At 40.2% G+C, this 22,086-nt stretch overlaps 1 protein-coding gene across 1 annotated transcript in view; it reads right to left on the reverse strand.

Moving 5' to 3' along the window:
• The window catches only part of ST8SIA6 (ST8 alpha-N-acetyl-neuraminide alpha-2,8-sialyltransferase 6), a 40,161-nt gene extending 18,178 nt beyond the window's left edge, over window positions 1–21,983 (reverse strand). Inside the window, exons 1-4 of the mRNA XM_010562716.1 lie at window positions 21,889–21,983; window positions 21,518–21,631; window positions 11,974–12,072; window positions 6,319–6,405 (exon numbers count right to left, since the gene is read on the reverse strand). Of these exons, the coding sequence (XP_010561018.1) occupies window positions 6,319–6,405; window positions 11,974–12,072; window positions 21,518–21,631; window positions 21,889–21,983 (395 nt within the window). The remainder of the gene's footprint in view (window positions 1–6,318; window positions 6,406–11,973; window positions 12,073–21,517; window positions 21,632–21,888) is intronic.
• Between the last annotated feature and the right edge of the window lie 103 nt (window positions 21,984–22,086).

Here is a 22,086-nt window from a genome sequence, read left to right on the forward strand (position 1 = left end):
GGAGATTTTTAGTAGATAACGGGCAAAACTTCTTTCAGTAACAGTCTAAGTCCATTTGATTCTAAGTCACCTTTTACAAACATCTGTACAAGTGAATGTTTGTTTGCAGAACGAATATCATACCAGTCCTGTTATAAAGCACTTACACATTATCCACACCAGCAACGCTGACACAGACATATCTCTTTGTGGATCTTCAGTTACCCAACACACATAAACACCACATAAAAGAGATAGCCAAACACAAAGTAAGACTAGCAAATATCTAAAGCTGTTACTCGTGTAAGCCTGATGCTAAGTGTATTTCACAGCACAGTTTGTAATATCATTTGAATAAAGGGCACAGTATTCCAAGTAACAAAAGTCTGTGGATTACTAATAACCAGAAAGTCTATGCCTGTCTAATGGCTTGTTTTAATAGTTCACCTAGCTTGGGTATTTGTAATCATTAGTTCATGTGAGCTACTGTATTGTACATGTGAAGACAACAAAGACTCTTCATACTGAAGAGACTGTCATGACAGTACAGAGAAGAACCCACAAAAAAATCGACTATATAAGAGCAAAATTTCAAGGGTGCAACTACAAAGAGCAAGACTACCTTTTATCTATGTCCACTGATGTAATATTTTATAATGAACAAGCAATTATCTTATTGTACTGCACTGGGGGCTCTAGACAATGATATGGGTTTCTCCAGGCTCTTGTCAATCTCAGTCAATAGCATCAAAGTGCAATGAGGCATATTATGACATATTCCAATCTTTTAGAAAAGAGTGGTTAAATCTGATATCTGAAACAGAACGTGTTGAAGGGGAATGCTACACTGACCGCCCTTGAACTGTCTATAAATGAAGTAACATCATAAATTCTAAGACTATGAAAGCCAACAGGGTTGAATCTGAAATCAAGGCTGAATATGTAAAAAGTGTAATAAAATTTTCAAACCAAAGACTATTTAAAGAGTCCGCCATGAAGACATAATTAACTCAGTCTGATCCAAAATTAGGTGCCCTTGTAGGAATCCTCCAACCTTTAGGAAACTGTATAGTCTGTAGAGCAATTAAAAGATTCAACCATTTCTCCAAATTGTCACCAATTACCATCTCTCCAGCCTGCCTTTTTCTCTTCTGAAACAGAATTGTCTCTGAATATATACTACTGATTTTACATACGATCTATTAAACCTATGCAGCAGATGTACTCTGAAATCACACTGTAATCTCAGAGTTCTGCATATTTTCTTGTATACCAGAATGGAAGATTTCAGCGAGTACAGTGGAATTATTGATCTGTTTAGTGTTAGGAAAGCTATTGATTATGTGGCAGTGTGAGCTTACGTAAGCACAAATTGACCTTGCAGGGTATTTTATTTGTGTTTCAACTGTGGTTCATTGCAGCACATAGATGTGTTAAACAATACTGTTATATAAGTTAGAGTGTAGCACACTACAAATTAATCTCTTCAAGAAGGAGTGTGATTTTATAATCTGCAGGAATGTTTACACACACTTTTCAGAAGAGATATTAAAATGGGAAAAGGGTAATAGAGGTCGAGTGGAATAAAAAGCAGGAGGGGAAATTACAGGACTAGGAAAATGGGTTGATCTTTTAACTATTCTTTTCAAGACCTAGGGTTCTTTTTTTTAAAGTAGTAATGTTTTCTTTTAAAAAATGTTTAAAATATTTTGGTGGGGTGGAGCAGTGTGCCAGCTAAACTGCAGTGTAACGTTAGGGGGTTTAAAACTATATTTTACAGCTAGGAATTTCCTTCTCCCTTCATCATCAGATGCAAATAAGATTTTTCAGGAATGGTATTTCCATGGGTAGGGGGCCCAGTATCTACAGCTCACATAGGGCTATTCCAGTGTGATACCACTCCTGAAGAACTGTTGCATTGCTTTGCCAGGCTCCAAGCTCAGCAAGATAGCCCAGAAATACAATGCCCAGAGGCTTCTCTGAAACACAGCATCTGCTCAGCCTTTCTCCATATCCTTCCCCCCCCTGCCCTCCCCGGTCATTTTGAGGGCTCTTTTAGCTATTTGTTAGCTTCCAGCAAAAACAGGAGTTGCAACTATTTGGAAAACCTGCAGATTATTTGCCATCATGGGTATATAGCCCAAATGAGAATAAATCAAGCTTAAAAGTCTGTAGAGCAAAGAGATGTGGAGGTGTAAAAAACAATTACAGCTTGCACCCAATTGGGCTCTGTAATTTGTTGCACTAATGAAACATTTCTTTTAAGTGGAAAACCTTTGAAGAATACTAATATAATAATTAATATTCAGGTTACCTAGGGAACCTGAGACTCTACTGACTGTAGCTAGAAGAGCCTTTGCTGAGGAAGCTACCCAGCAGAGCTTTTTTCTGGAACTTTAAGAATGATGCTTCCAGGCAGCTGCAAGATTATTTCCCCTCCCTTTCCAGGTTTCTACCAATCCTCTCTTATAACCAAGAAATCTGAGGACTTGCTTTGTCTAAAACAAGTTAGAGCTGATATAAATCTGAAAAGTGAAGGTGGGCTTAGAAACAAAGGGATAATGTGGAGATGCTAGATGATTGTAGAACCATAAAGAACACGAGAAATAAAAAAAGAACAAGAGAAGCACAGCTGAATTTCATAAAGGAAAGGTTCTGAAGAAAAAAAACTTAATAGTTTACTATATGTCAGTAGCAGTAAACCTTGGAGAAGACTTTCCCTAAATCACTGTTAGTAGGATGTCATTTACACCACTTCTGGTATAGGTACATCCCCTTTGCTAGCTTCTGTTGTGAAGGTAGATAAAACCTCTTTAGCAATGGCTGATAAACACTACTGTGGGGCACAACAAATCTTAACTACATTGCAAGAGTAATGAACCAAGTGCTTGCACTTGCTCCTCTGAGGGCAGCCTGAATCTCACAGAGCTGATGTCAGCATTACAGGTACTGAAATAAGTGAAGGGCCAGGAGACTGGTTCCCCAACAGAGGCTGGACAAAAATCTGCCAGAGAAGAGTGACTGTAGATATGGGAGGTATTAAAGAGAACACCATGGCTTGTACTTGCCTCATGATTCTTCTTGATTTTGAGAAACGCATGCGTAAACATCACGTAGCTGTCAAGAACCTCTGACCACTGCCAGACAGCAATCTAGCCAAGCACATGGGAGCCTGCAGAGCAGCTTTAGAGGAAGCCATCTGGAAAAGGGCAGTTCTCTGACAACAAATGGACACAGTTTGCACAGCTGGATGGCAAAGCTGAGCTAGGTAGTAGAGGGCCAGCCTGGAATCCTGCATTCTGCTTTTTGTACAATGGGTTGGCAAAAATACTGTGGTTTGTGCCACGCGTGGCTGTCAGCTGTAACCCTTTTGCCAAATACAAAGACAAGTATTTCTTTCCTGCATTGCACTTCTAATTCATATTCTTTTATTTGGACTGGATCTGCTGGGAGTGCAGCTTACAAAGAGAATTGATGTGTACTCATTGGCACACAGTGCTGTCTTCTAGGAACACAAGAGTTACTGGCTCAGATCACATATTCCTTTACTCCACTACCAGTATGACGGTAGCCAACTGCAAAAGCTGCAGAGGAAAACATAAGAAAGCTTCTCTGAAAAATTCACTACCCCATGGGAAGCTACTTTTGAACCTTATTAATTAGAGGTTAGTTTATGCCCTGAAGCATAAGACATTAAATCCCTTATAAATATGCATGCCTGTTCTTCAGAACTTCAGGATAATAAAGAGATGTTATACAATTGACACCACACCTGAAAAGCATGTTAAGTGTTCACCCCATTTAACAGATGGGCAAACAGGGAAAGAAGTCAAGCAGCTTCTCTGCAGTCTAGTCAGCAGGCAGACTTCTGGTGCCACTGGCAGGTGAATAATACGACACAGGCAGCTTCAAGCTCTCGTCCTGAAGGTGGCTGGCTGTATTACCCAATTCCTGCTGCACAGCCCATCTGAGATTAATTTCCTCTTCTGCAAAATGGGTGTGTTTATCTACCTACTTAATGAGATTTTTAGAACTGAATAATATTTGTATTACACAATTATTATGCATTACTGACACTAGGCAAAGTTAGAAAAAGGAAGAGATGTACTGCCAAGGGATTATTAATTCATTTATTTCACCGCATTTCTAGAAGCATTGTTCCTCATAGAGCTCTGTCAATGCATCATTTCTCAGCTAGAGTGTCCTTGCAAAGCTAGTTCCAAGCTCTTGTGCTTAAGTCTGATAAATAAGTTTGGGACTGTTGTAAGCATGGACTGTATACAGATTTAGTCAGTAAATTTTACACCGAGTTTGTTTTTCCCTTCTTTTAATCTTTTTTTTTTAAAGCCTCTATTGACCAACTGCTAAGAGCCTTGAAAGTCTCCAGTATGGTCTGGGAGCAAGGACAACTGTAAAATTTTAATATCATATTTCCATAGAACAACAGAGAGAAGAGGAGTTGGAGAGAATGGAAAAAGAAAGAAAAGACTTATGCAAAAGCACACGTATTTTGTAAAATAATAATCTGCAATGCCCTAAACCAAAGTACCAGTCCTTGGTCATATCAATAGAATTTTTGGATGATATCAAAACAGATCAGATTTCATAGGGACAGAAGAATACACAGTACTGTCATCAGAATTGCAGCATGGGTTGTGTACATATGAACTAGCTAATACTCTAGCTAGTTTGGATATTAAAAAGCAATGAAACCATAACAGTGCAGCCCTTGAATGTCGATTAAGTAACAAGAGTTTATCCAGCCTGTGCTGAACCATGGCTTTCAAAGGATTTTTTTCACTTGGTATTTGAGCTAAGTTAAAGCTAGTAAGTTCACCTCAATGTACATACAGTCCACATTTTCTAGGTGGCTTAGTGCACCCCACAGTTTCCACTTTTGAATATTTCCAGTCTGATCATTGGTGGTATAACAAACCTCAGCTACTTATGACCCACACTCCTTGCTGGAAGGCAAAGACAGCAAGAGGAACAGTAGGAATCTTGTACTTAAAGTCCAACAGTCTCATATGATGAGATAGACGGTGTCTTGTTTGATTCCTGTAGGCCTAGAAGACGTAGAAGAAGTTGGCCCAGTGGAAGGGAGATTGCAGAAGCAATAAATGAAGCTGGAACAAGGAGTGGTTACTCTGCCACTGACTCATACACGTAGCACAGCAGAAGAAGAGGCAAATTGCTGGTAAGTGGTGGCTGGTCCATTCGGAAGGAAGAGAATTTTAAAATAAGGTTGGAAAACAAAAAGCCTAAATGTAGCAGGGTGATGAGCAGATGAGAGCAGCTTTACCTCTTGTGGAGTCTGTATAAGACATCTGCCTGTTCTGAAACAGACTGGGCTGCTTCTACAGCTTCTTATCATGCTCTGGTATCTCTGTGCACAGCCAAAGCCTACCTCAGTTAATTGAAAGTTTTTTAAACGTTAACTTTATGTATTCTACCTCAGCTTTGGGAAAAACCATTAGTCATTTATGATACACAGCAAACACAGCAATGTTGCACAAAAAGCTTTACCTGTCCCCACCCCGCAACTACTTTTTCCAAGGGTATCATGCTGAGCATGTAGATATTAAGTTTTCAATGCTAGTTAACTCCAAAGAGTCGGAAGGTATGTCAGTTTATTTATTTTTAATGATTATGAGAGAATCTTTAATTCTGATACATGTAATAATGTAATTCAAGACAGTATTTTCCCCCGGAGAAAATAGGGTTGGCACAGTGAAGCTGTTCTCTAAAACCAGCATGATACATTTCCAAATGAGAGTGGAAGCGAGTGGAAGCTTTTCAGGGATCACTGTCCCTACTGAGCATGTACTTATGTGCCATCCCGAACAAGGACAGATGTAATCACGTGCTTACACGCTCAGGGGCCATGACATGCAGCGTCAAACCTAATGAGTGCCTTGGGCACTTCTGTAACAGAAGCAATAGTCTTGGGGTAAAAAATACACTGCTTCATTACACATTCTTTTATGAGTGCCAGATCAGATGGACAAAATTACATTAGTGATTTTTTTTTTTTTACTACTGTAGGTTTTGCGTCAGGAATATTTTAATCCATTCTACTTAAGTTAGTTAGCTATTCATTACAGTGGATACAGGTGAAATTACTTCATTTCTGTAGTTCTTTTATCCTACTCAGTTTGCACAGTTGAATTCAAATAAACAGGAGGAGTCCCAGCATCAAAAGATTAATAGAAATGTATAGCTATGAATGCAGTCTAAAAGTAATACAAAATTATCTTTTCAAAAGGGAAGATTTAAACTTATGGCTTGTTAGACAAATTGAGGGTAAACAGTTTTTCTAAATGAGACAATGAAAATTACCTGAACTTTGTAGATTCTTCTGGTCTCCTTATCCAGGTGCAGTTCTGCAGTTTTGTGACTATGTGAAGATAATAATCTTCTGAATATCTAAAAAAAGGCAATAACATCAAACACTAGAATATATATGTATGTATATTTAGAAACAGTCTCTAAAACATTCAAATGATGCATGTGTTAATAATAATGTGCATGGTGCATATATAATAGATTGCTTTTAGAACTCCATGACCTATTTTATTTTTGTAATTTGTAACAGTACTATCCTCATTTAATTAGCATGGCCTATTAAACATCTCTTCCTAATAGTGATGTCCTAATGAACTTTTCTTTTCAGAAACTTTCAAAAGTACACTGGTTTCAAACTTAAATATTTGACCATAAATATCTTGAAATTACTAGAAATCACCTCAAGTGCAAAAGTCCAAAATAATACAAAAAACCTCTCGTATTTGGTGTTTTAAACTACAAAAATGTTTGAAATGTCACTCTTGCAAGCCAAGATGAAACATTACACGTCTTAGGCCTTTTCTTTTATTTACCTTATAAAGTCCCCAAAGCTCAGTTCAATCAGCTAAGACCACAGACCAATATTTACAGATGTAAGTTTTCCTTCACATTATCTCTTAAATAAAACAATCTGTTGTTTTACATCAACTAGCACTTTGGTTACATTGGTACATGTAACCAAAGAGCTTTCTGCTCCTTTTAAACCCTTTCAAGAGATTTAAATTTGTCCATATGTGAAATACTTCAGAACATGGAAGTCAAAAGAACGGAGACATTTCTTCCCTTACCGGTTCAATGTTAATACTTCTCCCATTTGTGCTTGGATCCTAATATGGGCTTTTAAAAAACACTAACTCTGACTTATGAGGAGGGCTGGGGGAATGGGAAGAAGAGATGATATGGATGCCATGACTACAAACTCACGTCTCCAGAAAAGATCTACCTTGTATTATTTTAGCAAAAATGGCTTAGCATTGGCCCAAAACCAAATGATCATGGGTTTATTTTAGCTGGAACTTAGAAGTGTGTATTTTGAACAGTTTTACAAGAGTTGGGATGGCAAGAAATGTCTCTTGTTTTTAAATGGAGCATGAGAATTGATAAAAAGGAATATAAAAAAGGCTGTGGCAGCTTGCAGCAGCAGAGGTCAACAAGCCAAAAGCTTCTTTTGCTCTCTGTGTTCAACATGCTTTTAGTACCATAGCTTTATGGTAAACATTTGAAAAAACAGATCCCACTTTTTGTTTGCTTCATAAAAGTACTGCAACTGCTAAAGTTAACTTGTTTATATACCCCTGAGTAAAATCAGGTCCCATTTCTATATGGAAAAAGAACTGAAACTTTTAAGAGAAATATTGCATTAGAACTAGTCTTTGGCTCAAGTTTGCACTTGTGACAACATATACAACCTTAATTCTCCAGACTTAGCAAACTCTTAAAGGAACTAGATGATTGTGACTAAACTGATTTTACTGAGCCCTTGCACAACTCAAGAGAGCAGGAATGAATGGGCAGAAGTGGGAGAAGAGCGAAAGTAGTTTCACTGCAGCTGTAGCTGATCTGACCTGGTGCAGTACATTCTCCCTCCTTCCAGTCCAACTCCAAATCTGTCCTCTCCCTTGTGCCACTGCTGGTACTTACTTGACTTCTGTTTTGTTCTTCCCAGCTTTTGCACTTATCAAATGCCTTCATAGGCCACTTTAATTTACTGCCATGGCAAAAAAATAACCCAGAAGGAAAAAAACAAGCATATGCATTTTCTTCGTCTTTAGTATGTTAAACTAGATCAGGAAAGATTCCAACAAATGCCACAGCCAGTATAAGCAAGGAGTGATGGAAGCAGAGAAACTGGGAACAAGGCCTTCTTATTTTGGCAGCTGCCTGCTGGTATGTTGTATTAGCAGCCTTGGAACTGCAGCCAGAGAAAAAGGAACTACTTTCTTGCTGAAGCTGCTACCTAAATTGGCTCATCATGGGGTCAGACAAGTGTCAGTACCAGCACAGGGCAGGACAGGGAGTGAGTGTAAAGGGAGGATGGGATAGAAGCACAGGACTGAAATAGCCTATGCTGATGTTGAATCACTCATCTAGTTTTACTCCTTAAGGCTAAACAATAAATAACCCTTAGATGCTGGGACTTATGGAAAACTCCAAAAAATAATAGGATAACAGGGCATGAAGAGTTACTTAGGCTATCTTTATCCAGGAGAAAAAATATAGAAAAAGCAAATTCTAGCCTAAAGACATTGAAAAGATGAAGATCAGAGTCAGAAATGAAAAGAAAAATTACCATCAGCTCAGAAAGAAATTGCATAGACTGACAAATTATTAGCAAGTTACAGGGAAACATTTGGTAAGGAGAAAAATTGACGCATCATCCATTAATGCTAGTTCTGAGGCCCCATGAGAAACACAGGCACTCACTGTCAGAAACTGTGAGGACCTTCTTATACATGTAACAGAAGCTGCACTTAGGGTAAAAACACCAATTACAATGCAAGAACATTGCTGCCTTTCCAATGCTGTCTACTGGATGGAATCACTCTTGCTCAGAGGTGTCTAAGCTCACCAGATCACCCACAAAACCACCACTTACAGGTCTTTACAAGGGAAAACAACACCTCTGCTTGCCCTATGCATCCAGTTTTGCTCCTCTTGTGACTTACAAAGACACTACGGACTGTCAGAACTCATCTTTGCCAGCGCTGGCACAGCACCGCAAGCGGTGGAGACATCCCAGCAGCACGTCCTGGGGGACAGGAGCTCCCGGCTCCGGCAGCTCTGCAAGGCAGCTGCCACATCTGCTTGCACCGATACAAGGCTTCCATGAAACAAACTCTACTTGAATACAGACAATATTCCCACAGATTAATTTTTTTAAAGACTCAAAGTGAAGCTCTGGGATTTGCTGCAGCTGGGTTTACAGCCCAGAAAGCTTTGTTTTCCTCTCAAAAAGCCTATTTTAGCATTTCCTGCTTTAAAGAAGCCTTAGGGACTCACTCCTCCAATGGAATCAGTCCAGAAGGCCATCAGAATATCATTTCATGGCTCTCCTGTAACCCAGACAGTCCTCTTCTCCACTGTTCCGTTTTAAAGAGCTGGGACAGTATATATATTTCCACTGGCACCCAGGCGCTTACAGCACATATTCACTGATCCTAAAAGGATTTTATTATTAAGATAAAAAAGCTCAGCTAAATTAACTATAAAAATACATGGACAAGACAATAATTACAGTGCTGAGAATAGTGAATGAAACATGTTTTGTCCTGTTTTTGGCTGCCACCTGTACCACAACCATTATAATAACATGCTGTTGTAGGAAACTGACTTATACTGCATGAGCCTTGCTGACAAATAACAGGTGGAAGGTGTCATTTTTTGCCTATAGTACTTGTCAGGTATGCAGTGACCTTCTACATTAACTGCAGTGGCTAAGGTGGAACTATTATGCACAGTTGAGGCATTGACAAAGTAGAAGTATCTTCTAATTTTTGGCAGATATCTAAAGGACAACAGTAAGGACAGAAGTGTTGAGATAGTAGGGAGACAACAGGTAAAATGTCAGAATAGAGAGACAGATGAAGGCCCACTAGTTACTTGCTAAAACTAAACACCTACTTGAAAAAAAAGCTATTTGAATTAGAAGGAAAATTGGGCAGCAGGAGTGAAAAAAGGAGATATTCCTACCTGGCAGCTTATGTTCAAGAAAGAAACAAATAAAAAGAAAAACAATGGCAGGAAATGCAAGAGAAAAGGATGATCCCTTTTGCTTTTGGACACTTTAATACTACCAAAACAACTACTGGTTTTTAAAGCCCTCAGGAGAGTGCCCGTAGGACTTGCTCTAGAATAAAAATGGAAAAATACCAGCAAAACTCAGCATTTCAGACTCTTTATCACCACCAGCACATACCTGCTATAATAATTACATCCCACTTACATAGCATTTTTTACTATCAAATAATTTGACAAGCTTTAAACTAGTAATTTTTTTCCCTTTCTGCCAACTTAAGAGGGAAGAGTGTCCAGAATGTCCCCGAAAGCCTAGAACTGCAATATAAAGCATTTATATACCATGTCTCTGGGTCACACTTTCAAAAAGCAACAAAGATCCCTGCAGCTCCTGTCAGTGAAGGGCAATGAGTTACAATATTCACGGTATAAAGCAATCCCTTCCTTGCTCCTTTGTTCCAAGCATCAGTTTCTCCTCCTACCTGCCCAATTCATCTTCTGTCTCATTAAATGGTGCAGCTCCTTTCTCTTTAGCCACAGAATAAAGGTCTCGCACTTCCTAAAGTTTCTCCTACAAGCTCAGTTCCAAAACATTCTAGGTATGAAAAGCATGTCTGTATTACTGCAGCCTGCACAGCTTCGTAACACACAGGATAAAGAATGGCATTTATATTGCCATAACTGGATTTTGGAGGCAATGCAGTGACTTGTTGTCCTTCTCTTGGTGTTAATCACTCAATTTTTCAGTCAACTGTATTCTTTGACCTCTGTTTGCCAGTCTCTGTTTCAGCTCTCACTAGCTGTGCATCAGTAACGTAGTAGTCTACCACCTTTGAAAAGAGTAAAACTTCAATGATAGTGTTGCTGATGAGGTGGAATATTTGTGGGAGAAGAAGTTATAGAGGAGAAAAAAAAGAAAGAATTAAAAGAGTAAAGACAGAATGCTGGGAACATGGTGACTTAAAAACAGGTGAAAGATCTTAAAACTCAATGAGAAAGCAAGGAGGGGGCAAAAAAGACAGGAGACGTTTCAAAACCATGATTTGACATTGTTTCTGTATTAAGGAAAAATTTGACTTCTCCAGTCCTTTGAATGGGGAAAGGCACATAATTATTTTTAGTGGAGCTTTTGTTTCTCATTCCATTTCTTCTCTTCACAAATGGGGGGGGGGAAGCTTCCAATTTTAAAGACACCATGGCATATAATTTTAAGCTGGAACTTGGTCCTAATGGGAAGCCTTTCTTATTTACAATGTTTTATTTATTGGTGCATCCATATAGGCAAAATGTTACATGTCAAAAGCAATGGACTGCTTCTCCCATTTTCACTTTAGAAAGTGGCAAGGAATTTGAGCAGAGCTGATAACAAAGATTCTTTTTCCATGTCAGGAAAAGGCAGAACAGCAAGCTGAAACTCCAAATTAATTTGGGGTGTTTTTTCAATATATCTAAAATCAATTAATTTCCTGCGAACTAGTTATTATAATGAGTGCAATTAATTAGCAAGTTTTTATACTAGTACATTTCCATACTTACTCTAGTGAATATGCTGAAAAGAATCCATTAACTGAGGTTGCTCATAGCAGTTTTCACCAATCAGGAAAAAGACACTCAAGAATGAAATTATACCTCAGAGATTCTGTTCAACTTTTTTGTGAATATCTTGGAATAAAATGTTGCTAACTGGCAAGGAGAAATCTTGTTGACTTATATTGTGAAAATAAAAAAAATAAAATCCAACCTTGAATAAATCTAATTCACGTGAAAGACAAAATGCAGGCAAACATTGGTTGAACAATTTCAGTTTCCTGTTGTATAGCTCCACATTAATATAATTCAGAATTATGTAAAAGAGGACAATCTTTTACCCTTCTATTTAAAACAAACAAAGCAGAAAGCACAGCAAACACCTACCTTTTCTTCTTGATAGATGATGACAAAATGTTGTCCTGAATTGCCTTACATTTTGAAGCCTGTTCGAACTGGTAAATTCCATTTTTATTAACGGGTTTTCTGGTGGGGGGGGGGGGGGAGAAAACAACAAACTTTAAAAGAGAGAACATATTCTGACAACGCTGTCACATTTACTTTGCTATGACAATAAGATTAATAACTGTTGATTTAGCTGAAAACATTACCAAAGAAATCTTATTGACTTCTATTGTGAAGCTCTTGTATAAAAGGGGAGTTTGCTGCTTGTGTCTACAAAATATTTGATTCTTTAATGTAACCCTATTTCATAGTCTGAATTTTATTTTCTGCTTTACACTGTAATTAGAAAATGTAATTTAAAAAAATAAATTAAATGGGAAGCCTCTTGAACATTATGTTTGAAGATACTTAAAATATTCACCAGTGAAATATTTAGCAAATGTGATTTGCTAAAGTTGTTGATGAAGTGCAGTATTCAGAGCCAATATAATATGTACAGGAAACACCACAGGTGAAGTGGATCTTTCTACTTGGACCTTAACTTATTGACTTGAGCTTAATGCTTCCTCCCTTGTTTATTCTTTATTTACACAATGAGAATAAATATTTGTAAAAGGAACCAAGGCAAGTGCCAGACAGTGATCTTTAATTCCTGTTGTCTTATCTTCACCAAGCTCCTGTGTGGTCCTCTTGCTCTGGCAGTCCCAGTAGAAGATTGAGCTGTAAATTAGTAAATGACTGAGATACCAAGGTCTTATTCCATTCACCTCAGTTCACCCTGTATCTAGGTTCAATCTCATACAATCACCCTCTTCCATCATCAACCTTCTGCTGTGCATACTGTCATTTACCATGAAGGTTTTTTTCTCCAGCATTTTTATTTTCCTTGCTCCTCAATATCTTCCCCTCTCCCCCCTGCCCTGTTCCTTTTGGGTTCTTTCCACTGATTTACTACTTCTGGAGCACTTGGACACTGCAACCTACTTGTCCAAACCAGAACTAGAAATACAGAAGACGTAGATGCTGTGTCATTCACCCCTGGGTGTGAGCTGCAGCAGTGAACAGAACCCATGCTATTCTTAGAAACACAGAACAACTGAGCCATCTCTATACAGAGGCACTCAAAGAGAAAGGGTCTTCCTGCTTTGTACACAACGTGCTCTGCTTCTGAACCATCATTCCTTTTACCAACAAGGACCAAAACTCCATTGCCTTCACCTGTTAAAACATGGAGACCACTTAGCAACAAGATTTCTGACAAGCTGATTTTGAAGATCTTACTTGGAAAAGATACCATTTCAAGTCATGGAATCACAGAGTGGCTGAGGTTGAAAGGCACCTCTGGAGGTCATCTTCTCCACCTCTTGCTCAAGCAGGGCCACCTACAGCCAGTTGCCCAGGACTGCGTTCAGTGGCTTTTGAATATCTCCAAGGGTGAAGACTCCACAACCTCCTGGACAACCATCTAAGTGCTCATTCACCCTCACAGTGAAAATGTTTCCTGATGTTCAAAGAAAACCTCCTGTGTTTCAGTTTGTGCCCATTGCCTCTGGTCCTGTCACTGGGCACCACTAAGAAGAACCGGGCTCCATCCTCTTTGCACCCTCCCTTCAGATATTGATAAGGTCTCCCCTGAGCCTTCTCTTCTTAAACAACTAAAACCTTAATTCAAATGAGAAGATGACTGACTGAAGAAGAAAGAGCAGAATAAATGCTTGTTTATTTTGCCACTGAACTGACTGGCATGTTCATAGCTATGACGGGAGGAAAAGGAACAAAGCGCCTTTCCTTCTCTTTCCATTGCCCATGAATTTTTTAGTGAATCAGTCACTGCACAGGAGCAACTCACACAGGATGCAGGCTGCAGAGGAGAGAGATCAGCTCTCTCCCTTTCTTTCCACCATCAGGAACTTCTTCCCAGTATACACTTAGTGCCCCTAAGGAAGTAAGCAGTCTGGATGCCCCTGGTTGATGGCAATGGTAAGACAACACAACATAAACCTCTGTCCTTTCAGTTCTGCGGTGACTTTAATAGATAGTAACAGCTGGCACTACCTACTGAGAGCTCCTTGGCCGATTTTGCATACAGCTCCTTACCAAATTCTTTTTCAAGGAGCGACATACAAACGTGAGCGCAGACAGCTCTCAGAGCACACAGTTCAGAGCAAATACCTCAGCAGAACTTACATAGTAAGTGCCAGCAAATATTCTGCCTACAACATTTATACACACAGGTTTGTGGCAGCTTGGTCTGAATGGTTTTGTCTACACTGAAGAACCAGGTGGGCCCTTTCACAAAAGAACCCAACATCAGTTCCCAAACAAATTTAGTTAGCACTAAATCATGTTTCCTCTCTCTTGCTTCTTTAACTCAGTAAGCTCAAATAATTCTTCTGCAGCTGCAGCTTAAAGTAAGAGAAATGGCTACAGGCACAGCTTAGCTGCATAAACAGCACCTTAAAAAAAGGCCTATTGATATCATGCATGTTACTGCTGCAAATAAGTCTTCCATTACAACTAAAAATCAAGATGCTGGATGCTGATTTGAGAAGCGGCCCCAGCCCTTCTGAGCCACAGGGGAGAACTTCTTTAACACATGAAGCCTGCCAGGAAGACCAAGTCAGGGTGGGCGGTTAGGTCTGATCAGCTCACTGCGAGGTGCGTTTGCAGGCATTGTTGGGGAACCAACATTCTTTCACAAGTAGGTTTCAACTGTGTGCAGAGAATCATTACAAGGTCCTTACAGCTTCCTATTAATTTATGTCCTGAGATCAGCAGGGCAGTGAATAAATATTCTCTCAACCAAATACAAGCTTTACTCAACAGACTTTTAGTCTTTTTAGATTCATAGCACTAAGATCAACTGAAGCAAGTTGCCTCATTTTTTTAATATGTAATTGCTTTTTATGCACACATTTTCAAGACTTGAAAAATTCAAAACGGAAGAAGTCAGATAAAAAAGAATGAGCAAAATAAATGCCTGTTCTATTTTGTCATTAAATCCTGACAATCACTTTTACAGCCATCAAGGGGAGAAAAAAGGAATAAGGAGTCTTTCCTTCCCTTTCCATGACACATGTAAAGATTGGGGAAAATGGCACAGCTATGGGGAAAGCCAGACACAAATTTTAATCCAAATTCTTTATCTATATAATGCAGACATTAAGACAGATCACCAAAGTGCTTCTTCTGTGACTTTTTCCACACAAAATTTACTCAATGCTCTTTATATGGTGCAAAAAGATAAAAAATAAAACAAGACATGCAAAACAATGACTCGTTTTAGTAAAAGTTAAATTTCTGAATTTCTGTTTCACTGTCAGAGAGGCCTCTGCTTCACAGGAGTGAAAGATTTTTGCATTCAGATAAGAGGGGTGTGCAAGGGGCAGTCCAGACTTCTGCATTATTCATTGTAGAGTTGTGCAGACATCAGACTCAGATTAGATTTCTCATCACTTAGGACAATTATGCTAGGCAACATTTATCACTAAAGGAATTTACCTGACCTAATGGATGACAGTCTTCGTTCAATACTTAGAACTGCACTAGAACTCCTGCAATGACATCTGATAACATGCCTAACAATGCAGATATCAGGCTACATTCAACTAAATTTGCAAACTCTTAAGCTAGATGAGAACTTGAAGTGGAAACCATGTTATGTCCTGTTGGCTTGAACTCATAAACCTGATGAAATAGGGAAATTCCTGCTGCATTTCCTTTTGGGTTGAGATGTTTCAAAACCAACCTCACTGGCCTAAATCTGAAAAACAGGTGGTTTTTTTAAATCATATACAAATGGCTTGAGGACCACATACTTCCTATGGTAATTCTAGGAACTCAGAAAGTACACCATCTGTACTTTAATAAATCCACAGTAGATTAAGACTATGTGCCGTATTTATCAGCACGGTGTTATTCTACATCTTGCTCTCAGGAAGACAGCAATTCCTTAAACTGTAAAATTCTTTAAAACAAGGATTGCACCCATCGTTAGAATAAGAAATAGAAAAAATATATGGGAAGTCCACAGTCCCTTTTGCTGCACCTGTAGCATTCAGTCCTGAGACTATAGGGAGTCTTAGTGCAGGGAATCACTGGACAGACAGGTACCTCAGTTAACATGGGGTTCTGAGGGAGCAGTGATACAGGGAGGGAAAGAAAAGGGAAGCCCTTTAAAAACAAAACCAAACTCAACCTCAAACAGTTATCAGAGTAGGAAAATGGATGGACATAAGATGGATGAAAAAAGGATGGGGGGGGAAGCAGATGGAAAAAAAGAAATATAGTGCTGTGAATTATATTATAACATAAAGATATGCCCAGGACTGAAAGGTCAATCTTCCAGAATTCCCACAAAATCAGCTGGAAACAACTGAAAAAATGTGGGGTGAGATTTTCAAAAAGGGTTAAGAACTGGACTGCCTGGTAGCACTGAAAGCAACGAGAATTTCACCCCTAAATTCAGCAAGAGTTAAGTCCACACAACATAAGGAAAAATCCCATTCATTGGCTTTATTCACTCAGTGCCCAGCAGAACCAGTTGTTGCACTTTTTCTATGGCTTCCTGCTCTTGTCTGCCTGAAGCAGCACAAGGACCTCTGAACCCTGTTCCAGCTGAGGATCTCCAGCTAAAAAGGGTAACTTCTGCATGCAAAACTGCACATTTATATCCTTCTACCAAAGTGGCACTGAACAACACTATCCAGATTGTGAACACCTTCTGTCTTAATCTCTCCCTTGAAGAGACTAATTTATATTTGAATCTCATAGTCTATTATTTGAATACTATTAAAAACCCGTAATCCATACTTCCCTAGGAAGGGTGCTCTTAAGTGCCATCTTTGACACTATTTCAAATTAATCAGATGATAAGAACATAGCAACGGTTTTAAGGTTCACAACACCTTGATTAATAAGGCAATACACAATTTAAATGCTTGGTGAAATGGACTATAAAAATGGCTTTATCAAACCATAGGAGTAAGAATTTGTCTTGTAACATTAATCACAGTAACTGTGAAAGAGACTGATCCTACTATCCTTGTTCAAGTTCCCATGGAGGTTTTGCTTATCTAAGGAATGCTAAATCAGGTCTTTGAGACAAGCTGCATTTTGAAACTATTTGGAGGACCTTCCAGTGCAGGTATACATAACATCAGATACTTTTTATTTATAAAATCCATAACCCACATGACAGATAACATGACAAGCAACATTCAGAGTCTCATGGTGGGTAAAGTGAAAAGAATAAGGTACTTACACTAAAATGATGTTACAATAGTACACGATAGACAGAATGACAGAGCAGTTTCACTTGAATCAAGTAAACAGAAAGAGGCTGGGAAACCTTTCACCACTGTCAGAACATAAATGTGTCCTGGCAGCAGCTTTCAACTGAACACCTATTCATTTAGACAGAACCAATACATGAGGCATGTGTTAGAAATGTGCTCCTAAAATATGTCTGCATGCATCACTTGGGAATGAAGGGAAAAAATACTAAGAGAGCAGTAAAATTAGTGAAGGGGCCACCAGTGCTGACTATCTAAACTGTAACAAATTATTTGTGCAATATACTAAGCTACTGTTCATGACTGTGGTAATAACCTGTCTCTTCTTCCCCTGCTGCCTGCCAGAATGCAGTATCTTGACAGAAGACAGAATGTACAGGTCTCTGTAGCACAGTTAATTAGGTATAGTTGTTTATTCCCCAGGCCTGCATAAAGATCTGCTACTAAGAGAGGAATTGGAGAAACCAACACTATGGAACACTGTATTAATACTAACTTGTTTACTCATAGGTCCTCAATCACTTCCTCTCACTGTTCAATTACCCCAACAGTCTCTACACTGTGCTTGCCTTGGACCTGTGAGGACAGAGAGTAAGACAGGGAAACAGTAAGTGAATGCCTTAAAATTGGCAACACAAACAGAGTAACAGAGTAGTGGTGGTCAGTTCTTCAGGGTACTGCTGCCTTGTTATTACTTGTATATAAAGCATATATAAATAGTGCTCGAGAAAACTATTTTCACTTCCCTCGTAGGAGCTGGCATTCTTTATCTGCTATATATTCCTGGGCAGTACAAAAGGAGCTAGAATTTCTGCCCAAGCTTAACATTGCACACCCTGGGCCTCATAACAACGAAAAGACTACCTAGCTCCTCTCATTATGTCACCTTTGCCTGATAAGCACTAGCAGTACCGAACCCTCTATTTTACTATTAACGCTGTGATTATACAAACATGCCAGCACAAACATGGGGAGGGAGGGAGGGCCAAGTGTCTAAAGGTGGGACAAGTGCAAGACTACTTCTTTTGGTTGTGCTCTTGGTTTAAGCAATTTTAAGCTGTACTTGCAGTTACAGCTTAAAAACTGAGAGGATGGTATGAGGCATAGGCATGAGGATTTGCCAGAGAAACATAGTATTGCAGTGTAAATGATACCAGTTCCACAAATAAATTTGGGGACTACCAGAGAAATCTTACTAACAATGACCTTTTTTTTTAAGTAAGAAACCCTACTAACAGGCACAGTAGGCTATGAAATAAACCAAAGACAAAAACTGGAAGTCACACTGTAGAGGCAGTCACATCTTTCGAGTTATGTAGTACTTAACAAGAAAAAGTGGTAAGAAGTGTCCTGTAAAAGACAAACTGCATCTTCAAGGTTATTTACTAAGACACAGATCTTCAGAGAACTTTAGGTGCCTGGTCACCATCTAATTAAACACTGCTGTGCATAATAGCTGCCTAAATATCTATGACAGTCTGAACCAATCCCCTGCTTTTCATCCTTTCATCCTTCAGTTTCATCCTTTTAAAAGAATTACTCAAAGTAAAAGAGCAGATTAGCTTTCAATATCGTGAGGCAACAGAATAATAGGGCCTTAGAGATTCTTCAGGAGATGTCTGGTTACAAATATGCCTCCAACAGCAAAGTAAACCATGATAAGAAGAAAGATTAGCTTGCAGTTCTGAAGAGTTCAAAAAGCATAGTGCCCAGGTTTTTTTCTTTTTCCTTTCCTGGATCCTCCCACCAAAGTTGGTGAGAAAAATCTTTGCTTTCCAGAAAAATGCGTGAAACTGATGAAGAGATCAGACTTGAACCTAACATCCGTGCACATCTTCTCACTCTTATGCAGGAAAGGACATTGCTGTTAGCAACACGGCAATGCTATTCAAACTGTCAGGGTACTTCAGGAGAACCATACTTCAGGAAGTCTGCACCAATAGATTGTTCCTAGTTTTATGCATCAACATACTAACGTAGCCTAAAATTCACTAACCCCTGTACAATCTATTTTAATGAGGGACTGTTCTGTCCTTCTGCTATACTCATGGATACTGCGGCATAAACCCACTGCAAACTGGAATCTAATTCCTATTAACCAGACCATCCATCTCTATCACTGAGGGATTGGTCTGAATCTCCTGAATGAGTCCAGATGCTCTCTGGATCAAATCTCTCCAGCATGGCCCTCAGCCAGGCCCAGTCCAGCTGCTGCCTGGATCAAACCCCTCCAGCATGGCTCCCCGCCCAGTCCAGCTGCTCTCTGGATGAAGTAACAGCTCCTGGTCAGTCCAGCAGCCCTCTCTCCTTCCTCATATGCCAAACATGCACCACAAACTCCTGTCAGGCCAGCTTAGTGAGCGTAGTCACTCAGGTGAGAAAGAACATCCTCTCCTGAATTCAGCCACCAAGCCATCCCTCCAAAGATGCTACGGTTATAGGAGCTAGAGTGAAATGAAACTTTCTTTGATGAATAATTTACTTGTCACACTTTTGCAGTCACTTAGTCATGAAGAAATACAATTTCAGGTTGATCAAAACTAGCTCCAAATTGGTGCCAAAATCCTCCAAGTAGATTAAGGAAAAACATGTATTTAAAATCTCATGCTCACTTGCCTTATTACAGAGTTTAAAAACTGACCCATACATGCCATGGATTTTCAGCCCTCTTTGGTATGTGCTGCTTCCACTTTCTTTGCCCCAGTTGCGAGTATACTAACAGCAGATGGGAAGTAGCTAGACTTCTGTTCTCTGAAGTGCTCTCTGGCAGCATTTCTAGTCAATTTGACTCCATGTTTTAGCACACAGAGCTGAGTGGAAGGAGACTGCAGCTCAGAAACTAGCAGGGAAAAGGAAGAGTATGAGAAGACGGGGCAGGAGGGAACCACAGACATAACATAAAACAGAGTGGAGAATGTACTGACAGTTACAAAACCAAAGCAGAACAGAGTACGTACCACAAAACCCATAAATTGTAAGGAGCGGAAAAGAAGGAAAAAAAGGCAGAAAGGGAAAAAATGAGCACAGGAAAGAGAAGCAGGCTAGAAGCATGTAACAGCAGTTAGAACTCTGCAAATGTTCCTGTTCATTTTGTTTCACTCTAATTTTGAAAGATGTTATAAACTTACAGCTTGTGAAAGTTCTAAATTTTGAGACAGGGAGCACAAGGTTCTCTCATCGGAAACATGTAAGAAACCTACTGTTAGGGTACACTGCAATGGCTACTATGACTAACGTCACTTGCATTCACTTAGGAAAAGCTTATGTTGTTTCAACCTCAAATTCAGTTAGATTGGGTGAGATGGTGGCCTCAGTAAGGTTAACTGCATTGTCACCGTGGACTTCAATATAACCAGGACATCACAGTTCCCATTAAAGACCAAATTCCCATGTTCTAATTTTTATCATGTGTTTTGAACCATAATATATATTAACATGTAATAATCATTGGAACTGCAATGTTAATGAGGCCATATAACGTAAAAGAGAATAGCAAAAATATTTGCAAACTACTTCTTACATAGTAGTATCTCATGTGTGGATTACACCACCCTCTTCTGCACTGTTAGTTTTCCTACAGCGTGTGAAGACTCAAGAGCATGAAAACACAGTCATTAATACTGAAGCCTGCACATAAGACACGACTTGTTTTACAGTTCATTTTGCCAACTATTTTCATATTAAACTCCACAGTATAAAATAACAGGCTGTAAAGCAAAGATCTACACTGATCTAGAAGATCAAAACACTGGATCAAGCAAAAGGGCTCCCACGCAGTAAGATGCTACACAACATGAAAAAGGCTTCATACGTCTCGCCTTCATCCTATGGATTTTAAAGGAGAAATCTGTATTTTTAACTAAATACACATTACAAAAACGGTAACAATACAACCCAGCTCCAGCTCCACCCTCCTGGAAAGAAGAATAAAAGATACCTGGAACATGCCATTCAGCGAGGACTTTATGCATCGTACATTAACAAAACTGCTATACGCAACATTTTATTGGGCTCAAAACTAAGGGCAGCGTGACAGCTGTCACTAAGAGGGCCTATGAACAAACAATTTATTACAGTTAAAGTGAATTTCCATTTTCTCCGTCTAGTGAGTCTCCAACGCTCTCTCTGATTAAGCTGCCAAAACAAAAGGAAGAATGAATGGGAGCGAAGGCAAATTTCTGCTTCTGTAGCCCCTTCCACACGACCCGTCCGCGAAGGCGGGCAGCCCGTACCTGTTCTCGGTCTGAGGAAGGGACGTTAGGGGGGACCTGAGGGCTCGCACCACTTTCGGCGTGACAGTAGCTACTCCCGCGTCCTCCTCCCAGCCCCTGGCAAGCAAGACGGGAAAACAAAGTTGTCAGAACCAGCGGTTAAGCATCACCAGGCGTGAGCGGCGCCGGTCTCCTCCCCGCGAATCGTTCGCACGCCGCGAACAAGGGAGCCGAGCCCAGCCTGCGCCGGGGGGCCGCCGCGCCCCTCTCCCGGCGGAGGGCGGCGGGGGGCTCGCCACGTCCCGCTCCCGCTTCCCCAGCCGGCTCCAGGCACTCCCGCCCCGCAGCCCCACCGCAGCGGGCGAGGGCCCCCCCCGCCCCGGCCGCCCTACCTGGCGCGGAGGGGCTGCTGGCCGCCCAGGCGCAGGAGGCAGCCGCCGAGCAGCAGGCTGCCCAGCGCCGCGGCCAAGGCGACGACAGCCCGCATGGTGCGCTCCGTAGCGGCGCCCGCCGCAGCTACGGCCGCCCCATAGTATTTAAGGGAGGCTGCGGGGAGGGGGAGGCGGCCATGGCCGCCCCAAGGGCTCTCC

This window comes from Haliaeetus leucocephalus, unplaced genomic scaffold (assembly GCF_000737465.1).
Source record: "Haliaeetus leucocephalus isolate CR32 unplaced genomic scaffold, Haliaeetus_leucocephalus-4.0 Scaffold0, whole genome shotgun sequence".
Classification (NCBI taxonomy): Eukaryota; Metazoa; Chordata; class Aves; order Accipitriformes; family Accipitridae; genus Haliaeetus; species Haliaeetus leucocephalus.